At 43.1% G+C, this 22,064-nt stretch overlaps 1 protein-coding gene across 1 annotated transcript in view; it reads right to left on the bottom strand.

The window, feature by feature from the left end:
* Positions 1 to 22,064, bottom strand: part of arpp21 (cAMP-regulated phosphoprotein, 21) — a 323,923-nt gene that overhangs the window by 79,862 nt on the left and 221,997 nt on the right. Inside the window, exons 10-12 of the mRNA XM_059984261.1 lie at positions 14,950 to 15,058; positions 14,049 to 14,150; positions 2,963 to 3,000 (exon numbers count right to left, since the gene is read on the bottom strand). Of these exons, the coding sequence (XP_059840244.1) occupies positions 2,963 to 3,000; positions 14,049 to 14,150; positions 14,950 to 15,058 (249 nt within the window). The remainder of the gene's footprint in view (positions 1 to 2,962; positions 3,001 to 14,048; positions 14,151 to 14,949; positions 15,059 to 22,064) is intronic.

The following is a 22,064-nucleotide window of genomic DNA, read 5'->3' as shown; positions in this document are numbered from 1 at the left end:
TCCCTAAATAATGAAGCTGATCAACACCTCCACCCACTAACCCACCCCTCCACACCCCCCAAATACCACTACTTTATCATGTCTGTCACCTTATGTACAGATATTCCTGTATCTAGCATCACTTTATGGACATACAATCAATCTTATCTATAAAAGCTATCTTCTGTATTATATTTTTATTGTGTCCTTTATCTTATTGTGTTTTTTTTGTGCGGCATCTGATCGGGAGTAACAGTTACTTTATTCTCCTTTACACTTGTATACTGGAAATGACATTAAACAATCTTGGGTCTTGAATTATAAATGATATTAGTGAGATCACACTTAGGATTAATGTGTGCAGATTTGGTTGCCTGGCTACAGGAAAGATATCTTTAAGCTGGAAATGGTGCAGAATAGGCTGGGCCATCTTTCCCTGGAGTGTGGGAGAGATTACAGCAATATATAAAACCATGTGGCACATTGATAAGGTGGAATGTTTACAGCCTTTTTCCCAAGGTAGAGGATTTTAAAACTATATTCAAAGTACGTAATGTCAACCCTGAGATTCATCTTCTTGTGGGCATATTCAATAAATGCATAATAGAATAATAACCAACACGGAATTAATGAAAGACCATTCACTTGGGAGTTTAACCTGAGTACAGAAGACAACAAACAATAACATACAAATCAAACAAACAAACAAACAAACAAATAAATAAATAAAATAAATAAGCAATAAATGTGGAAAACATGAGATGGAGAGACCTTGAAGATGAGTCCATAGGTTGTGGGAACATTTCAATGATGGAGAAAAGTGAAGTTATCCCCTTTGGTTCAGGAGCCTGATAGTTGAGGGGTAATAACTGTTCCTGAACCTGATACTATGAGTTCTGAGGCTCCTGTATCTTCTTCCTAGTGGCAGCAGCGAGAAGAGAGCATGCCCTGGGTGGTGGGGGGGGGGGGGGGGGGGGAAGAATACTGCTTTCCTGACATGCTCAGTGGTAGGGAGGGCTTTCTCCATGATGAACTGGGCTGTATCCACCACTTTCTGTAGGATTTTCCATTCAGGGACATTGGTGTTTGCACCAGGCTGTGATGCAGCCAGCCAATATACTCTCCATTACACATCTGTAGAAGGTTGTTGAAGTTTTAGATGTCATGTGTAATTTGTGGCTGATGTAGTTCTGAACACATGGCACTGCATGGATGTCTGTTGGTGTTCTGTACTGAGGAAGACTAATATGGTTTGTGAGATCACGTTATGCAATTCCAGCTGACTGCCATTTCAACTCACCATTCTGCTTGCATTCTAATCTCTCTGTATTCCCGTGCTGTTATGGTGAGATGCAACATGAGTTCAAGCAAAAGTATCTCATCTTCCATCTGGTGTGCCACAACTTTCTCGACTTAACACTGGATTGTCTAACCTTGAAGTAAAATGTTCTTTCTTCTTGATCACCATTTTTAAGGTGATAGGAGAAAATTATAGGGAGAATGTTAGAGGCAGGATTTTTACTCAGAGAGTGGAGATTTCAATGGTCTGGGGTGGTGGTAGAGGCATTTACATTTGTTCATTAGGTTCCATGTCATATGATATGTAAATCATGGTCTTTACACCTTGCCCAAGGGTGACCTCCAGACTTCTGGAGGGAAGGAGAACTTACTCCTCCTTACTCCATGACCATAACTGTTCTTGGCAAATTCTTCTACATAAGAGGTTTGCCTTTGCGGCCTTCTGGGCAGAGTCTCTACAGGATGGTTGACCCCAGCCATTATCAATACTCTTCAGAGATTGTCTGCCTGGCATCAGTGGTCGCATAACCAGGACTTGTGATTTGCACCAGATGCTCATACGACCATCCATCACCTACTTCTATAGCTTCATATGACCGTGATCCGGGGGCTAAGCAGGTGCTACACCTTGCCCAAAGGTGACCTACAGGCTAGCAGAGGGAAGAAATGCCTTCCACCTCCCTTGGTAGAGACATATCTCCAGCCTACATTAGGGGCATTTAAGAATTTCTTAGATAGGCACATGGATGATAGAAAAAAGGAGAACTAAGTCAGAGGGAAGGGATGGATTGATCACAGTATAGGTACAATATTTTGGGCTGAAGGGCTTGTACTGTGCTATAACGTACTGTGCTTTATACTTCCCATTGTGAGTCACAAACAGCAAGTGTTCACTTGGGAGCCACAAGAAGAGCTGAAGTTTACCTACTCTGGATTCCACCTGTTTACCTACCCCAAGAATTCCCTTCCACTGTTGAAATTCAGTTGAAATTCAGGCTTCTGGCAGTTATCCCAAACACACTTCTTGGCTGCATTCGAATGGATATTGAAAATAAAGTGGCTGTGACCAATAGTGATTTGGGTGCATTGGAATCCAGGTGAAACCATCACTTCCCTCTGAAAAATTGTTAGTAGTTCAAATATTCATCACTGTTGGAAACTTCAATGAGATGAAAAGCTTATGTGCTGTAAACAACAAGGATCAGAAATTTGCTGTGGTGTGTTGGTCAGGGTACGACGTGCAATATAAAACAATATTATTTAAAAATGATAAAGATAAACATTTATACAAAAATAAGTTATGAGGTTGAAGTACAGATATAGAAAAAAGTACATAAATACATAAATAGCAGCATATATTTTCAATGTAATCAGCATTATAAAAAATGCAGTGATAGAGATAGCAGATAGAAGGGGCAGGGAGGGCTAAGCAGAATGGCTGATCAGATTAAATCTCTGGGGAAAGAAACTTCTACGATAGTGTGAAGTTTTTGTTTTAATAGCCCTATAGTGCTTTCCGGAAGGGAGCTTTTGGGAAAGGCAGCTTGGGTGGTGACCACAATGATTTTTCCTGCCCGTTCCTTTGTCCTGGCCGCATACAAGTCCTACAGCGATGGTAGAGTGTGGATCCTGATAACCAAAATACATGTGATTGTTTATGACTTAAAGTAAAAAAAATGCTTACCCATTTTCCACGTATAGACTGTCCTGGGAACAGGTCAACTGTAAAGGAAGATGGTAAAAAAAATCAATATGTTATCTCTTTGCAGCTGAAGTTTCACATTGCATTTGTCATCCAAAGTTAGATTTGAAGAACATGGAACATGGACTACAGCACAGTTCAGGCCCTTTGACCCACAATGCTGCATCAACATTTTAACCTACCTCAAGATCAATCTAACCCTTTCTTTCTACAGAGCCCTCCATTTTTCTATCATCTTTGTGCCTCTCTGAGAGTCTCTTAAATTTTATGTATCTGCCTCTACTGCCGCTCCTGGAAGTGTGTTTCACACTCCCACCACTCTCTGTAAAAAAAACTTGCCTCTGACATCACCCCCCTATACTTTCCTCCAATAACCTTATAATTATGCCCCTCATATTAGCCATTGCTGCCCTGGGAAATTGTCTGGCTGTCCACTCTATCAATGCCTCTTATCGTCTTGTACATCTCTGTCTGGTCGCTTCTCATCCTCCTCTGCTCCAAAGAGAAAAGCCCTAGCTCAATCAACCAATAAAAATTCTCAAGAAAACTCAAGTACTGTATAAGCAAAATGAGGAGACAGATATGGTGGATAATCAGAAACTATTCCCCACTATGGTGGTGCCTAAGATCAGGAGGTGTGCAATTAAGGCGAGGAGTATGAAGTTTAGGAGAATCTGAGGAAGAATATTTTCACCCAGAGGGTTGTTGTGATCTGGAACACACTGCCTGGGAAGGTTGTGGAGCCAAGTGCTCTCATGAAATTGAAGAATCATTTTTTGATTAAAAAAAATCAATCAAAGGTTTTTTTTAATTAAAAAAAATGATTAGCTTTATTTATCATATGTACATGAAAGTATACAATGAAATGCATCAGTTGCGTCAATGAACAACACAATCTGACATTGTGCTGGAGACAGCTTGTAAGTATCACAACCTTCAGCACTGATGTAGCTTGTCCTCAACGTACTAACCATAACTTCTTCTTCTTTTGCCTGTCATGCCGGTGGCGTTGAGGGCAGCAATGGAGGACCCCTATCTCTGGTGGTGTGCACAGCATCCTTCACCGTGTCAGTAGCTTCCTCTCGGTTTCCCGTCAGTCATGAAAATCCCGGGTGGAGACTCAGGAACACCGTCACACTCAGATGTAGAAGGATTCCCCTTTGCTGTTTCTGCAACAGTTTTGTTTTACCAGGCAGTGTTGCCAGCCCTGAGCCGAACCCCAGAACCTTGTGTTTTGGAGGCTTGCATGCCTCAATCCCCTGGAGAGCTATGCTGGTTGGAGGCCTTAGTAAGGCCACCCATGCCAAACAGCTCAAAGGGGAGAGGACTGACTGAGAGTGCTCCACCAGTCCACTGGTCCATAACTAGTATCTCTCAGGAATGTGGGAGGAAACTGCAGCACCTGGAAGAAATCCATATGGTCATATGCTCCTTACAAACAGCGGCGGGAATTGAAACACGATCGCTGGCTGTTCGGCCTTTAGAAGCGCTGTTCGTTATCTGCAAATAGCACTTCCTGTTTGTTAGCTGCTTTTTACATCATTTCCTGTATGGGTTAATTCAGATTCCGACTTGGAGCAAACATGGTGGAAAGACATCCACCTCCATCTACTCTTTATTTGGCCTTGAAACAGCAATATCTTTTCACATGTTTTCTCATTAAAAACCCTGAAGAAAGCTTCTGGCATGGGTGATTTTTGAGAAGGTGTTCAGCTCCCTGCCTAGCTTTGTACACAACGTACTGTGAGGGCAGTAGATTGTCATTTTGATAGCGATACACTGCCGTGTCACACATACTGTGCTGCCATTATGGTGAGCGTATAAATCACCAAAGCTTAGCAGGTCATGGACCACAGTCTGGTAAATGAGATGAGTACAGATATGTACTGCATGGTTACCAAAGGACCTGTTTCTGTTACACAATAACAGGAATCTTGGCTAAATGACCATGTCAAGTCATTTTACAGTACTGTGCAAAAGTATTAGGCACACACACACACACACACACACACACACACATATATATATATATATATATATATATATATATATAGCTAGGGTGCCTAAGTCCTTTGCTCAGTACTGTAGTAATTTTATGTATTGCACTGTACTGCTGCCGTGAAAAAAAAACAAAATTCTTGACAAATGGGAGAGATGATAAATTAGATTCTGATTTAGGTCTCTATTGTTGACTGAGATTGGGAAGGGGATAGGGAGAGGGGAATCATGGTTGGGAAAAGGGGAAGGAAGGGGGGGAGCGGGAAGCACCAGAGAGACATCCTATAATGCTCAATAAACCAATGGTTTGAAATCAAATGACCTTGCCTCGTGTCTCAGGCCTTGGTGTATCTGCACCCGTGCCACCCCCCTTCCCTGCACTCATTCTCTGCCACCTATCCCACACCCCTCCCGCAGTGCTCCACCTCGCCATTCCCAACATCCTTTGCTCCCACCAGATTTACAAACTTGTTCTCCTCTCCACGTTGACAGATACAGTACTGTGCAAAAGTGTCAGGCACCCAAGCTTTATATATAACTCAGGACATCAACTCCCAGCAACCTTCTCATAAATTTTAGCTGTACTCTTTCAATCTCATTGATTTCTTTCCTGTAGGTAGCTGCCAGGAACTGCAGACAATACTTCAAATTTGGTCTCACCGAAGTCTTATACAACATAACATCTCAACTCCTGTGCACAAAATTCTGATTTATGAAGGCTCATGTGCAAAAGCCTCTCCTTATCACCTATCAACCTGACACACCACTTTCAAGGAATTATTAGACAATAAGACCATAAAGCATAGGAGCAGAATTAGGCCATTTGGCCCATCTACCCTACTCTACAATTCCATCATGGCCGACGTATTATACCATAGAACCATAGAACACTACAGCGCGGTACAGGCCCTTCACCCAGATATGCCAACCCATATACTCCTTAAAAAAATGTACTAAACCCACACTACCCGATAACCCTCCATTTTTCTTCCATCCATGTGCCTGTCCAAGAGGTTCTTAAATACCCCTAATGTGTTTTAGCCTCCACCACCATCCCTGGCAAGTCATTCCAGGCACTCACAACCCTTTGTGTAAAAATCTTACCCCTGTTGTCTCCCCTAACCATCCCTCCCTTAATTTTGTACATATGCCCTTTGATGTTCTAACTAATCAAGAAACTTCCTTCGTCTACTTCAACTATACCCAATGACTTGGCCTTTCTAGATATCTGTGGCAATGAATTCCACAGATTCACCACCATCTGGCTAAAGAAATTCCTCCTCATCTCTGTCATAAAAGGACTTCTGTCTATTCTGAGGCTATGCCCTCTTGTCCTAGACTTTCCCCCCGCCCCATATCCATGCTCTCTACATCCACTCTATCTAGGCCTTTCAATATTCAATTGATTTTATTGAGATCTCCCCCAATTATGGATCTCTATAGCAGATCTCTCTGTTCTTCCACTCACTGTGTAAGTCTGGTTTGTCCAACAAAGTGCGAAACCTCACCCTTGTCTGCATTAAATTCTATCTGCCATTCCTCTGAACATTTGACCTGCTCTATCTGAAAGCTAAGTGCTCTTGGCTTCACAAAGAGTACCGGCTTACAAAGAAAACAGCAAAGTCTGGATGTCAAACTGACATAACAGCAAACCATGAAACACCCAGATCAATGACCATCTTTTGTATTTATTGTGACTTCACTCACAGCAAGTCGCAATAGTTATCAGTGAGTAGTTTTCATGATCACATCAGCTCTTTTGAAACAACATTCCAAAATAAATTAAAAAACAATTGATCAGAGGAACAACACAAATATTTTTCTTCAGGAACACGCACACACAACTTTGGATGAACTCAGCAGGTCTGCCAGCATGTATGGAGAAGAACAAACAGTCAACTTTTCATGTTGAGACCCAGTTAAAACCACAAGACCGTAAGATATAGGAGCAGAATTAGGCCATTTGCCCCATCGAGTCTGCTCTGCCATTTCATCATGGCTGATCCAGTCCCAATCTCCTGCCTTATCCTGAAATGCTCTGACTAATCAAGAAAGTGTCAACCTCTGCCTTAAATATATGTAAAGACTTGGCCTCCACAGCTGCCTGTGGCAACCAATTCCAGATTCACCACTCTCTGGCTAAATAAGTTCCTACTCATCTCTATTTTTAAGGTATACCCCACACATCTCCTACCCTCCACTTAAGAGAATAAGATATAGGAGCAGAAGTAGGCCATTCAGCCCATCAAGTCTGCTCCGCCATTCAATCATGGGCTGATCCAATTCTTCTAGTCATCCCCACTCCCCTGCCTTCTCCCCATACCCTTTGGTGTCCTGGCTAATCGAGAACCTATCTATCTCTGCCTTAAATACACCCAATGACTTGGCCTCTACAGCCGCTCGAGGCAACAAATACCACAGATTTACCACCCTCTGACTAAAGTAGTTTCTCCGCATCTCGGTTCTAAAAGGACATCTTATTTTCTTATTCCACTTTCCACGTTCAGTCCCCTTTATTTCCAGTCCTGATGAAAGATCTCAGCCCAAAACATAGACTGTTTATTTCCTTCCATAGACGCTGCCTCACCTGCTGTGTTCCACTGGATTTCTGGCATCTGTAGAATCCCTTGTGTTGATATTTTTCTTCTGCTGATTTTTCAAAAGCAGCAGGAAAGGCAGGGTGCAAGAAATAAATGTTTCCATAATACAAATTACTGAATTAAAAAAAATTACGAACATCAGTAAACAGTAAGTTTGTCAAGGGTGCTCGCTGAGTAGACTGGGAATCCAAAAATGAAGGCTGGTGGCTTGTGTTAGGGATCAGTCTGGGCTTATGACACCATGGACAGCATAATTATGGATGAACTAAACTGAGAAATGGTGTTCAGGAAATAAAATCTGTCCACAATTTTGGCTTCCTCCCCCTTCCCCTCCAGTCCAGTCCTGATAAGGTGTCTCATCAATTGTTCATTTCACTCCATAGATGCTTCCTGACTTGCTGAGTTCCTTCAGCATTTTGTGTGTTTCTCATAATTTAACTTGCAACTGATAATTTGCGGCAATCAATGGATGTGGGATATTCATAGGACGTAGAACATTACAGCACAATTGGCCCATAATGTTGGGCCAACCCCTTAAGCTACTCTACAATTAATCTAACCCTTCCCTGCTACATTGCCCTCTATTTTGCCACTATCCATGTGTCTACCTAAGAGTCTCTCATGGATACGCCTCTACCACCACCACACACCCACCACCTCCTGTGGAAAAAAATTACCTCTGCCTTTCCCCAATTCTTTCCTCCAATCACCTTGAAATAATCCCCTCTTGTATTAACTCTTTCAGCCCTGGGAAAAGGTCTCTGACTGTCCACACCGCCACCATTAACGACTCTGAGAGGTTGGTAAGTCACCAACGATTCGCACATTTCTACGGATCTACCATGGAGAGCAGTCTGACTGTTTGCATCAATGCCTGGTACGGAGGGGCCTCTGTACAGGATCGGAAGACACCGCAGAAAGTTGTAAATTCGGACAGCTCCATCATGGGCACTAGCGTCCCCAGCATCCAGGACATCCTCAAATAGTGATGCCTCAAAAAGGCAGCACCCACTATTGAGGACACACATCAGCCAGGACATCTTGTGTGTGTTGCTCAGATCTCCAGCATCTGCAGACTTTCTCCTGTTTGTGACATGCCCAGTTCACATTGTCGTCATCTGGGAGGAGGTACAAGGGCCCGAAGACACACTCAATGCTTCTTCCTCACCGCCATCAGATTTCTACCTCACTATTCACACTACCTCACTATTTCTTCTTTTATTTGTCCTCTTGTTGCACTATTGAATTGCAATGCACTGCTTCCACAAAACAACATATTTCATTGCATACTCAATGCCAGTGATATTAAACCTGATTCTGTCCCATGGGTCAGACAATAGACGAATGTTCCCGCTGTTGGCACATTATTAAAGGTGTATCTCTGTCACTTTATGCACAGTTCAGGTCAGGGTGTGTCGCTAAACCTTCTGGTTTGTTGTATATTCATGAGCCATCCTTCAACACTGGAACAATCATCAGCCTCATCATTAAGATGTGGGTGATCATGGTTTTTCGTAACCATGATTGTCCTTGGCAAATTTTTCAACAGAAGTGCCTTGTCATTGCCTTCTTCTGGGCAAGATGGGTGATCAATACCCTTCTGCAATTGTCTACCTGGCTTCAAGTGTTGCATGACCAGGACTTGTGATATGCACCATTTGCTCATACAACCATCCTCTGCCTGCTCCAGTGGCTTCATGCGACCCTGATTGGGGGAGTGGGGGCTAAGCAGGTGGTACACCTTGCTTAAGGGTGACCTGCAGGCTAGCGGAGCGCCTTACACCTCCTTTGGTAGAGAAGTATCTGCACAGTAACAGGAGGGGTATATTTTGGGTGTCTGGAGTTTGCACTCAGAAGCTTTTGGAACAGATATGAGTATTTGATATTCAAAGTGGTTCTGCTAGATGGGATGTACTACCATTGTAAATAGGTGATTCTGTAATTTTGCTGATTAGATGTTAAAGCAAAGTAGGTGATCATAGCAATTGAAGTTCTAGTTAATCGTTTATGCTCATCTTTGTTTTGAAAAGTATAAAACGTCCTGTCGGGTGAGCAAGTTTCTCTTGGACTCTCCTAGATTTCTCTCATTCCAGAAGGTTTGCTACATGAATAAATACTTTTATATTTCCTGGTTACAGCTCTGTGTGGCTTAGTTAGTATGCCTGATTCGTGAAGTTTCCAGGCTTAGCATATGAACAGTGTTTGATGGCTCTAGGTCTCTACTCACTAGAATTCAGAAGAATGAGGGGGGATCTCATTGAAACCCATCAAATGTTGAAGGACCTCGATAGAGTGGATGTGGAGAGGATGTTTCCTACAGTGTGAGTCTCAGACCAGAGGACACAGCTTCGGAGTAGATGGATGTCTTTGTAGATCAGCAGTAAGGTATTCCTTTAATTAGGGAGTAGTGAATCTGTGGAATTCATTGCCACAGGCAGCTGTGGAGGGCAAATCATTGTGTATGTTTAAGACAGAAGTTGATAAATTCTTAATTAGTCAGGGCATGAAAGGATAGGGAGAGAAGGCGGGAGATTGGGGCTGAGGGAAAATGGATCAGCCATGATGAATTGGTGCAGCAGACTTGATGGTCTAGTTCTGCTCCCATATCTTATGGTCTTATGCTCTGAACTGATCTTTGCCATATTCTTCTGCACTGGGAGTTATGCCATACAGAAATTATCCTCACACTATCAAATACTAGAAGAGTTTATGAGGAGATTTACTTGATTTTAAATTTTATTTATTTATTTGTTTGTTTTGAGATACAGCGCAGAACAAGCCCTTCCAGCCAAACGAACCACAGAGCCATTTACCTATTTAACACTAGCCTGATCAGAGGCAAATTTACAATAATCAATTAACCTACAAACTGGTACATCTTTGGACTGTGGGAGGAAACCAGAGCACCTGGTGGCAACGTACATACTCCTTACAGACGGTGCCGGAATTGAACTCTGAACTCCGGTTCTGTGAACTGTAATAGTGTAGCGAGTGAAATATTCGAGTGTTCCCAATGCCTTGGACTATCACTGCAACAGAAATAAATTCATGCAGCAGCTAAACATCTAAAGAACAGTTATTTATAAGCATATCTGTGGTGGATGTTTAAATTATAAATTTCCATTTTAGACTCAGAAAGTATAACAAAGAAAGGAAAACTAAACCTCAGAAATACAAAAATCAAGATGGTAAACAGATGCAAAAAGGAAGTTTGATGGAAGATTTGGGATTGAAATTCTTTGCTAGTGTCTAAAATTCCAAAATGGGGCATTAGTATCTTTTTTTCCCTATTTGCATGTGCTGTCTATTTAAGTCCATGCACTTCTACCTTTCCTTTGTAGGTTTCCTCCAAGTCAGATATGCAATTTGCAATTTTTAGTACTCATGTTCAAAACAAACTATAGTGTGCACATATTTGGTAATTTGTTTATTTATTGAGGTACAGTGCAGAATAGACCCTTCCAGCCCTTTGAGCCACACTGGGCAGCAATTCCCCAATTTAACCCTCGCCTAATCACGGGACAATTTGCAATGGCCAATTACCTTACCAAGCCGTACGCCTTTGGATGTGGGAGGAAACCAGAGCACCTGAGGGAACCCATCTGAATTGATTTGACTTTAGTACTTACATCCTTCATATACATGAGTAAAAATTTATGTTACGTCTCTGCCTAAATGTGCAATTTATAGTAATTTATAATAAATATCATGTACGACAGGAGAATCAATGTAACATAGAAATACAATTGTATCAGCATGAATTAATCAGCCTGACAGCCTGGTGGAACAAGTTGTCCTGGAGCCTGTTGGTCCTGGCTTTTATGCTGCGGTACTGTTTCTCAGATGGTAGCAGCTGGAACAGTTTGTGTTTGGGGTGACTCAGATCCCCAATGATCCTTCGGGCCCATTTTACTTTGTAAATTTCTTTGTAAGTGTCCTGAAAATTCACATCGACAGATACGCTGAGCTGTCCGCACCACTCTCTGCAGAGTCCTGCGATTAAGGGAGGTACAGTTCCCATACTGGGCAGTGATGCAGCCAGTCAGGATGCTCTCAACTGTGCCCCTGTAGAAAGTTCTTAGGATTTGGGGGCCCATACCAAACTTCTTCAACCGCCTGAGTTGAAAGAGATGCTGTTTTGCATTTTTCACGCCACAGCCGGTGCGTACAGACCACGTGATGTTCTCGGTGATGTGGATGCTGAGGAACTTAAAGCTCTCATTCTCTCAACCCCAGATCATTGATGTCAATAGCGGTTAGCCTGTCTCCATTCCTCCACAACCAGCTCCTTTGTTTTTGTGTGATTGAAGGAGAGGCTGTTTTCCTGACACCACTGTGTCAGGGTAGTGACTTCTTCTCTGTCGGCTGCCTCATTATTTTTTGAGATTAGGCCAATCAGGGTAGTGTCATCAGCAAATTTAATTACCAGATTGGAGTTGTGGGTGATGACACAGTCATGAGTATACAGAGAGTAAAGGAGGGGGCTTAGGACTCAACCCAGAAGGGCACCTGTGTTGAGGGTCAGAAGGGCAGAGGTGAGGGAGTCCAGTCTTAACACCTGTTAGTGATTTGACAGGAAGTCCAGGATCCAGCGTGTTACAGGAAGAATGTACTAAATCCTTACAGGCAGCGATGGGAATTGAATTTGGGTTGCTGGTACTGTAAGTTGTGCTAACCACTACACTACCATCCCATAACTTAAACTGGAAATATCCAAACCCCTGCACAACTAAACTTCAAAATTCTTAAAATCGCAACAAAAAGATTGGCTCTATTTTAGTTAAGTCACTTTGTCTAAACTCCTTAGTACTGCATTATATTATTAAAAAAAATATTTTCCATCTAACATTCACTAATGATTGTTTGAAATGGATTGATTAACACCAAGAGCTTTCGTTCGTGAATGTTTTTTAAAAATTGTGACAGATTACACTAACATAACACTTCACTGCATTGAATACTATTAGATAACTTCCAACCTCAACTGTTGTGTAAATTCGTCAGAACAACACACAAAATGCTGAAGGAACTCAGGAGGTCAGCAGCATCTATAAACAGTCGTCGTTTCAGGACAAGACCCTTCTTCAGGATTGGAAACGAAAGGGGAATGAAGCAGAATAAGGTGAGGGGAGGGGAAGGAGTACAAGCTGGCAGTTGATTGGTGAGACCAGGACAGAGGGAAAGTGGGTGGATGGGGGAGGTGGGGATGATGTAAGAAACTGGAAGTTGATAGGTGGAAGAGATAAAGGGCAGAAGAAGGAGGAATCTGATAGGAGAGCACAGAGTGGACTGTGTGAGAAAGGGGCAGAGAAGAGAAGGGATAAGGGGAGCCAGAATGAGGAATGGAAAAGGAAAGGAGGGGAAGGAGAAAGAAATTACCAGAAGTTCGAGTAATCCCTGTCAGTTCTGATAAGGCTTCTTGGCCTGAAACATCAATCATTTATTACCCTCCATAGATGCTACTTGACCTGCTGTGGTTCTCCAATGTGTTTCTTTGGATTTCCACCAATTACAGAATGTCTTGAATAGATTCTTCTCTTGTTTTCAACATGTATTTATCAATCAGAATTTTGTAATGTGTATTTCTCCTGTAGATCAAAACTGCACACAGTACTCCAAATTAGGCCTCACAACTTCAGTGTAAGATTCTCTCTTCTGTACTCAATACATTTCCCATCTCCAATGTCATACAATGTGTGTGATCAAGATCTGTCCAAGACCATAAATGTACTTGGCAAATCCTATGAAAGAGGTTTGTCATTGCCTTCTTCTGGTCGGTGTCTTTACAGGGTGAGTACCCCATTCATTATCAATATTCTTCAGAGACAGTCTGCCTGGCGTCATGGCTGCATACAAGACTTGTGATATGCACCAGCTGCTCTTATGACCATCATGACCCTGATCGGAGGGGGGTGGGATAAGCAGGTGTTACACCTTGCCCAAAAGTGAACGCCTTAAGCCTCCTTTGGTAGAGAGGTATCTCCACTCCGCCACCCGATAAGTAATACTGAACTTTATTGCCGCTTTACTTATTTGCGACGTTAGCTAGGTCTCCTCTACCTAGTTACGACTTTAGCCTTAGCTAAAGCCCCGTTTACACAACTGTAAATATAAAATTCTTTGAATTTACTGCTGTTCACGTTCAAGAATTAAATGTTTATAATTGACACCATGAGGTAAAGGCTCCCTAAAATCTCTCTCTCTGTCTCATTGCTGGTTTGAATCCAGAGGTCTGAATTAGACTAGGTGTGAGCAGTCCAACGTAAACCTCCGCTGGACTCTTGTTCCGCCCGATGAGGCAGCACATACCTCAGACAGGCGACTTCATCCTGTTCAGACGCATGCACTGGTGCAGGGTAAAGGTGAGTGCAAACGCTAGGGAGGCCAAATTCAATTCAGATCAGTTAATCCGGACTTAATTTGACATCCCTGTGTAAATGGGGGTCGAGGCTAGCGGAGAAATTACTTACATCTTGTGCAAAAATTCTCTCTCTTACTCGATGATACTCCTCTTCTCTCTCCTCAATTGATTTACTTCTTCTATCATCTCTAAATGGATGAATCCTATTTTGCTGCAAGATAAACATTTCCTGAAAGGATATGAAATACTATTTATTTACACATAAACCAGTTTAAAACCCCATCCAATCGATTTAGAGCAGATTAATTAAAGTACACATCTCTGCCATATGTACAGCAGATTAACTGATTGAGTGGGGATTAAAAAATTTAAAACATAGAACATTGAACACTACAGTACAGACTCCAGCCCACAATGTTGTGTTATAACCTATTCTAAGATCCATCTACCCCTTCCCTCCATTTCTCTATTATCCATGTGTCTTTCTAAGAGTCTCTTAAGTGTCCCTAATGTATCTGCCTCTACCACCTCTGTTCTATGTACCCACCATTCTTTGTAAAGAGATTATCTCTGACATCCCCTCCCCATACTTTCCTCCAATCACCGTAAAATTATGTCCCCTCATAGCAGCCATTTCTGTCCTGGGAAAAAGTCCCTGTCCTCAAAGCAGCAAGCAAAAGAACATAGTCACGTAATCTTATCTATGCCTCTTATCACCTTGTACACCTCTACCAAGTCACCTCTCATCCGCCTTTGCTCCAAAGAGAAAAGCCCTAGCTCAGCCTAAGACATGCCCTCTAGTCCAGGCAGCATCCTGGTAAATCTTGTCTGCACCCTCTCTAAAGTTTTCACATCCTTCCTATAATGAGGCAACCAGAACTGAACACAATGTTCCAAGTGGAATCTAACCGGAGTTTAATAGAGCTGGAACGTTACCTCGCAGCTCTTGAACTCAATCGTTCCTCAATTTTATCTGGAAAACGATTTGCAGTTTACACAGTATTCCATACCTGATTGTCATCTTTATCCATACTGGAATTGTCTCGCTTTAAAATGAACCTTTTCTGGGAGTCATCTGTCTTCTCATCTTTGATGTGCTCAGAGAACCTTTGCTCTGGTCTGTTGGTGTATACAAAAACATAGAACTAATCAAATCAACATTTCTGCAAAAGGAATTAATGTTATTCTTTAGAATATTTTCTTGCACATGGTAGCATAGGGGTTAGCTCAATGGCTGTACAGTGCCAGCCACAGATCCAGGCTAAATTCCCACCACTATCTGCAAGAAGTTGTGTACATTGCTGGGAACTATACCATCAAGTCGCTCAGGGACTCAGGGACTTGGGCTGTATAAATGCTTTTTTTGCGTGCTTAGTATTTTGAAGGTGCTGTGCATAATATAAACCTTAGCCCCAGAGGAACATTGTTTTGTTCAGATATATTCATGTATGGTTAGAAGATAATTAAACTTGAATTTGATCAAGAGCCTCTTATATAGGTACATGGAGCATAGAAAAATAGAGAAATTCTAGGCAGTTTCTAGAGTAGGTTACATGGTCAGCACAGCATTGTGGGCCGAAGGGCCTGTATGTTCTATGATTTGATATGATCTTGATTTCTCCCCATTGACCATGTACGTTTTCTCCTTCAATCCAAAGGCATATGAGCTAGGGTTAGTGAATTGCGGGCATGATATGTTGGTGCTGGAAAATTCCAGGCTACCCAAGCACAATCCACGTTGATTTGATCTGAAGCAAACAACGCATTTCACTGTACGTGACAAAGCGAGTCTTAGATCTTAACCTTATACTGCTCACAAAGTACACAATGGAAGCCCTTCTTTACTCATGTGTACTTGAACTTTGCCTCCAGGAGGACCACAACAGGTTTGGAGGCTTGAGTGCCTCCGTGAGCTGGAGAGTGATGCTGGCTGGAGTCAAGGCTTTATGGTAGGGTTGCCCATGCCAAACAGGGCAAAGGGTAGAGGTCAGACTAAGAGTGGTGCATTGGTCCTCCAAGTACGGGAGGTCAGCTCAGGGCTAACAACCTTGACTGGTCGAAAAGAAGTTGTACAGCAATGAAGAATCCTATATCTGTGTACAGTGGTATTGACAGACAGAGATGGAAGATCTTTATTTCTGCCCTAAACGCCAGCGGCATAACAGCCGATTAAGTGACTCATGCCAGAACTTTGTATTATGACCAGACTATAGGAGGGAAGAAGGAACTGTTTACACAAAATGCTGGTGGAACGCAGCAGGCCAGGCAGCATCTATAGGAAGCAGTACAGTCGACGTTTTGGGCCGAGACCCTTCGTCAGGACTAACTGTAGGAAAAGATAGTAAGTAATTTGAAAGTGGGAGGAAGAGGGGGAGATTTGAAATGATAGGAGCAGACAGGAGGGGGAGGGATGAAGCTAAGAGATGGAAAGTTGATTGATAAAAGGGACACAGAGGTGGAGAAGGGGAGGATCATGGGATGGGAGGCATAGGGGGAAAGAAAGGGGGAAGGGAACACCAGAGGAAGATGGAGAGCAGGCAGGGAGTGATTGTGAGAGGGACAGAGAAAGAAAAAAAGGGGGAAAATAGATAAATAAATAAGGGATGGGGTAAGAAGGGGAGGAGGGGCATTAACAGAAGTTAGAAAAATCAATGTTCATGCCATCAGGTTGGAGGTTACCCAGACGGAATACAAGGTATTGTTCCTCCAACTTGACAGCACTTCTCCTTATAGACGCTGCCGGGCCTGCTGCGTTCCACCAGCATTTTGTGGGTGTTGCTTGAATTTCCAGCATCTGCAGATTTCCTCGTGTTTGCATTTTTAAAAGGAACTGTTCAGATTGTTTTGTCAGGTTCAAGCTTGAAAAGGCACAAAAAAAAATTGCTTTCATATAGAGCAGCACAGCACAGGAGCAGGTCCACTGGCAAATGGTGGCATACCAAACCAACAAAGCTGATGTCGCAGCGGAGAGTGTCATAACTTTTTGCTTCACAGATCAGAAATCAAAAGTTCAATGTAAATTTATTTTCAATGTACATATATATACAACCCTGAGATTCAATTTCCTGTGGGCCTTTATAGTAAATGGAAAGAAACACAGTAGAATCAATGAAAAGTTGCACACAACAGAGGCAGACAAATGACCAGGGTGCAAAAGACAACAGACTGTCCAAATACAAAAAGGACAAAATAATAATAAATAAACAAGGAATAACTATCAAGAACATGAGTTTTAAAGTCTTTAAAAGTGAGTCCGTAGATTGTGGAATCAGTTCAATGATGGGGTGAGTAAATTTAGGTGAAGCTATTTCTTCTGGTTCAAGAGACTGATGGCTCAGGGGTAAAATCTATAATAACTGCCTGAACTGCTGGTGTGGGACTCGAGACTCCTGTACCTCCTTCCTGATGGCAAGCAATGAGATGGTGGAGGTCCTTGCTGATGGACGTTGGTATCCTATGACAGCTCTCAGTGTAGATGTGCTCAGGGCTTTCCCTATGATGAACTGAGCTGTATCTACCACTTTCTGTAGCTTTTCTTTTCAGTTCAGTGTTTCCATACCAGGCTGTGATGCAGCCAGTCAATAAACTCTTCACCGCACACCTTTAGAAATTTGCCAAAATTTTAGATGTCGTGACAAATCTGTGCAAACTTTTAAGTATAGCCGCTGCCACGTCTTCTTTGTCATGGCAGTTCCAGATCCTCTGAAATCACAACACTGAGTCATTTCTGATCCCCTGATGAGGACTGGCTCACTGGCCTCTGGTTTCCCCCTCTTAAAGTCAGTAATCAGCCCCTTGGCCTTGCCAACGTCGAGCAAGAGGAGAGGCTGTTGTTGTGGCACCACTCAGCCGAGTTTCAATCTCCCTCCTATATGTCACAACCCTTGAATAGGGCAACGGCAGTGATGACATCAGCAAACTAAACTATGGCGCTGGAGCTTTGCTCAGTCCCACACTCACAGGTATAAAGTGAGCAGACCACGGGCACTATCACAGACATCTTCCAAATGCGATGCCTCAAAAAGGTGGCATCCAATATAAGGACGCCTATAACCCAGGTCATGCCCTCTTCTCATTGCTACCATCAATGAGGTGGTATAGGAACCTGAAAACACGTGCTCAGATGTTTTAAAAATAGCTTCCCCTCCGCCATCATACTTCTGAATGGACAGTGAGCCCTACCTCACTACCTCCCATTCTGTTCTGACCTGTCAGTTCATGGCCTCATCTTGTACCACGATACCACCCTCAGGGAGGAGAGGCAAAATCTTATATTCTGTCTGGATAGTCTCCAACCTCATGGCATGAATATCAATTTCTCCTTCCAGTAAAAAAAAAATTCTTCACCCCCACCCCCCCTGCCCCAGTCTATTCCCCATTCTGGCCTCTTTCCACCTCTCACCTCCCCAAGTCCCCTCCTCCTTTCCTTTCTCCTATAGTCCGCTCTCTTCTTCCATCTGAGACCTTCCTCGCCATCCTTTTATCTTTCCCACCCACCTGGTTTCAGCTGGCTGGTGGCGTAGTGGCATCAGCGCCGGACTTCGGAGCGAAGGCTCCCGAGTTCGAATCCAGCCGGCTCCCTTGGATGCTTTCAATAGACAATAGATGCAGAAGTAGACCATTCAGCCCTTCGAGCCTGCACCGCCATTCTGAGATCATGGCTGATCATCTACTATCAATACCCGGTTCCTGCCTTGTCCCCATATCCCTTGATTCCCCTATCTATAAGATACCTATCTAGCTCCTTCTTGAAAGCATCCAGAGAATTGGCCTCCACTGCTTTCCGAGGCAGTGCATTCCACACCCCTACAACTCTCTGGGAGAAGAAGTTTTTCCTTAACTCTGTCCTAAATGACCTACCCCTTATTCTCAAACCATGTCCTCTGGTACTGGACTCTCCCAGCATCTGGAACATACTTTTCTGCCTCTATCTTGTCCAATCCCTTAATAATCTTGTATGTTGCAATCAGATCCCCTCTCAATCTCCTTAATTCCAGCATGTACAAGCCCTGTCTCTCTAACCTCTCTGCATAAGACAGTCCGGACATCCCAGAAATTAACCTCGTGAATCTACGCTGCACTTCCTCTATAGCCAGGATGTCCTTCCTTAACCCTGGAGACAAAAACTGTACACAATATTCCAGGTGTGGTCTCACCAGGGCCCTGTACAAATGCAAAAGAATTTCCTTGCTCTTGTACTCAATTCCCTTTGTAATAAAGGCCAACATTCCATTAGCCTTCTTCACTGCCTGCTGTACTTGCTCATTCACCTTCAGTGACTGATGAACAAGTACTCCTAGATCTCTTTGTATTTCTCCCTTACCTAACTCTACACCGTTCAGATAATAATTTGCCTTCCTGTTCTTTGTCCCAAAGTGGATAACCTCACACTTATTCACATTAAACGTCATCTGCCAAGTATCTGCCCACTCACTCAGCCTATCCAAGTCACCCTGAATTCTCCTAACATCCTCATCACATGTCACACTGCCACCCAGCTTAGTATCATCAGCAAACTTGCTGATGTTATTTTCAATGCCTTCATCTAAATCGTTGATGTAAATCGTAAACAGCTGTGGTCCCAATACCGAGCCCTGTGGCACCCCACTAGTCACCACCTGCCATTCCGAGAAACACCCATTCACCGTTACCCTTTGCTTTCTATCTGCCAACCAGTTTTCTATCCATGTCAATATCTTCCCCCCAATGCCATGAGCTCTGATTTTACCCATCAATCTCCTATGTGGGACCTTATCAAATGCCTTCTGAAAATCAAGGTACACTACATCCACTGGATCTCCCTTGTCTAACTTACTGGTTACATCCTCGAAAAACTCCAATAGATTAGTCAAGCATGATTTGCCCTTGGTAAATCCATGCTGGCTCGGTCCAATCCTATCACTGCTATCTAGATATGCCACTATTTCATCTTTAATAATGGACTCTAGCATCTTCCCCACTACTGATGTTAGGCTGACATAGTTAGCTGATAGTTCTCTGTTTTCTCCCTCCCTCCTTTCTTAAAAAGTGGGATAACATTAGCCATTCTCCAATCCTCAGGATCTGATCCTGAATCTAAGGAACATTGGAAAATGATTACCAATGCATCTGCAATTTCGTTCCATTCATGCTGGGTCGAGCGTCGAGCTAACAACTCGGGGTCGTAAAAACAAGAAAGCCTGCTAAAAAACCACCATCACGATGGCGTCCCAATGACTCCACTTGGAGTTAAGGACTTTCCTCTTCTTCTTCACCCACCCGGTTTCACCTATCACCTTCTAGCTATCCTCCTTCCACCTTTTTATTCTGGTGTCTTCCCCCTTCTTTTCCAGTTCTGAAGAAGGATCTTGGCCTGAAATGTCAACTATTTATTCATTTCCATAGAAGCTGCCTGAACTGCTGAGTTCCTCCAGTATTTTGTGTGTGTTACTCTGAATTTCCAGCATCTGCAGACTTTCTAGTGTTTATAATAAACTTATCAGAACCGGAGTCACAGCCGCAGAGTTCTCGCAGGCGGGCAATTGAAAGAAGACGGCAATCACACACGTGAGAGTGTACCATTCCAGCCAATTAGGATTTCTTTGTAACTCTATTTAACTCTCCTCTCTTTAGTTCAGTCTTATCCAATCTTCATTGAAGTACAGCGACGACAATGCTTCCTGCTACCCTTAGTTCATGTTCCAGGGAAAAGAAGACAGGTGATTTTACGAGACGCTGTTAAAGGAGCGGTATTAACTTAGTTCTGGGTTACTGCTTTTGAGCCGCAGTGACGGCGTTGGTTTTTAGTTAATTTGAGAGATTTTAGTTAGTAGCCCTTTTGGTCCGGTGTTCATTATTTTCCAACATGCAGTACAGTTCTTTTTAAAACTCAGTGAAGTCTTCATTATGTGTCTCTGCATTTGGGCCATGACTGAACTTGCGACAAATTGGATCCTGATTCTGTATAACACTCGTGACAGAAATCAATTAATTTACCAATTTAGTTCACCAAACTGGTTCCAAAGTCGCCTCTGTTTAACAGGAAGTGGGTAGGGGACTGAAAACCTATAAGCAGTGGTGCACAGCTGAGACGTTTGAAGTTTGTCACAAGCATTAGAAATCAGGATGTGAGCGTCGGAGGTGTGATTAATTTGTATTAGACGTGAAAATTGTTTTTTTTTGTTGACAGTGAGGTTGGTCTTGTGTTGGAACAAGTTATTGATGAATTGCTGGACTGCAGTGGCAGAGGTAACTTAATTCAAATAAGTGTGTGGCGATGTGTTTAGAGGGGATAAGTAGGCAAGAGGACACATCATGAACGGTAGTTTCTAAGAAGATTGTGAACCACAAGGAATTATTTGTGGATTTCAGGAAGGGGAAGCCAGGAGAACACACACCAGTCCTCATCGAGGGGGTCAGCAGTGATGAAGGACATCAGAAATTGAGGGAAGCAGTAAGGCCAGTGATGTGGACATGGGATGAAGGACACCTGGAGTCCAGAACTCCACTCTGTGCTCGAAGGCCAGCGACGTGGAGATGGGGACGAAAAGAAACATCCTTGGTGGTCAGGGTGGTCCAGGTCAACGCATATCTGTGTGAGCAGGAGGCACAAGGAGGAGGAGGGCCCGTCACTTGACACCTGCAAAGTTCAAGCCATGGGGTATCGTCATCAGCTCGTCCGGTGGTCAATATTGAGCATCAAACCTCAAAGATCAATCGGAAGTCTGGAATCTGTAGCCTGAGAGTCGAAGCCTTGGTGGCCCCAATGCAAGTGCCAGAGTTGGAGGACTGTGTGTGGGTGGAGAGAGAAAAGGTTGCTTGTTTCGTTCTCTGTTGACCTCAGCACGGTGCCAGCAGCAGCAGACAGAATCAGAATCAGGTTCATTATCACTGGCATGCGTCATGAAATTTGCTAATTTTGCAGCAGTTGTTCAATGCAACACATAATAATAGAGAAGAACCATAGAACATTACAGCACAGAAACAGGCCTTTTGGCCCTCCTTGTCTGTGCTGAACCATTCTTCTGCCTAGTCCCACTGACTTGCACATGGGCCATATCCCTCCAAACACCTCTCATCCATATACCTGTCTAAGTTTTTCTTAAATGTCAAAAGTGAGCCCACATTCACCACTTCATCTGGCAGC

Source organism: Hypanus sabinus, chromosome 1, assembly GCF_030144855.1.
Source record: "Hypanus sabinus isolate sHypSab1 chromosome 1, sHypSab1.hap1, whole genome shotgun sequence".
NCBI classification, from domain to species: domain Eukaryota; kingdom Metazoa; phylum Chordata; class Chondrichthyes; order Myliobatiformes; family Dasyatidae; genus Hypanus; species Hypanus sabinus.
This window is presented reverse-complemented; position numbering and strand designations above follow the sequence as displayed.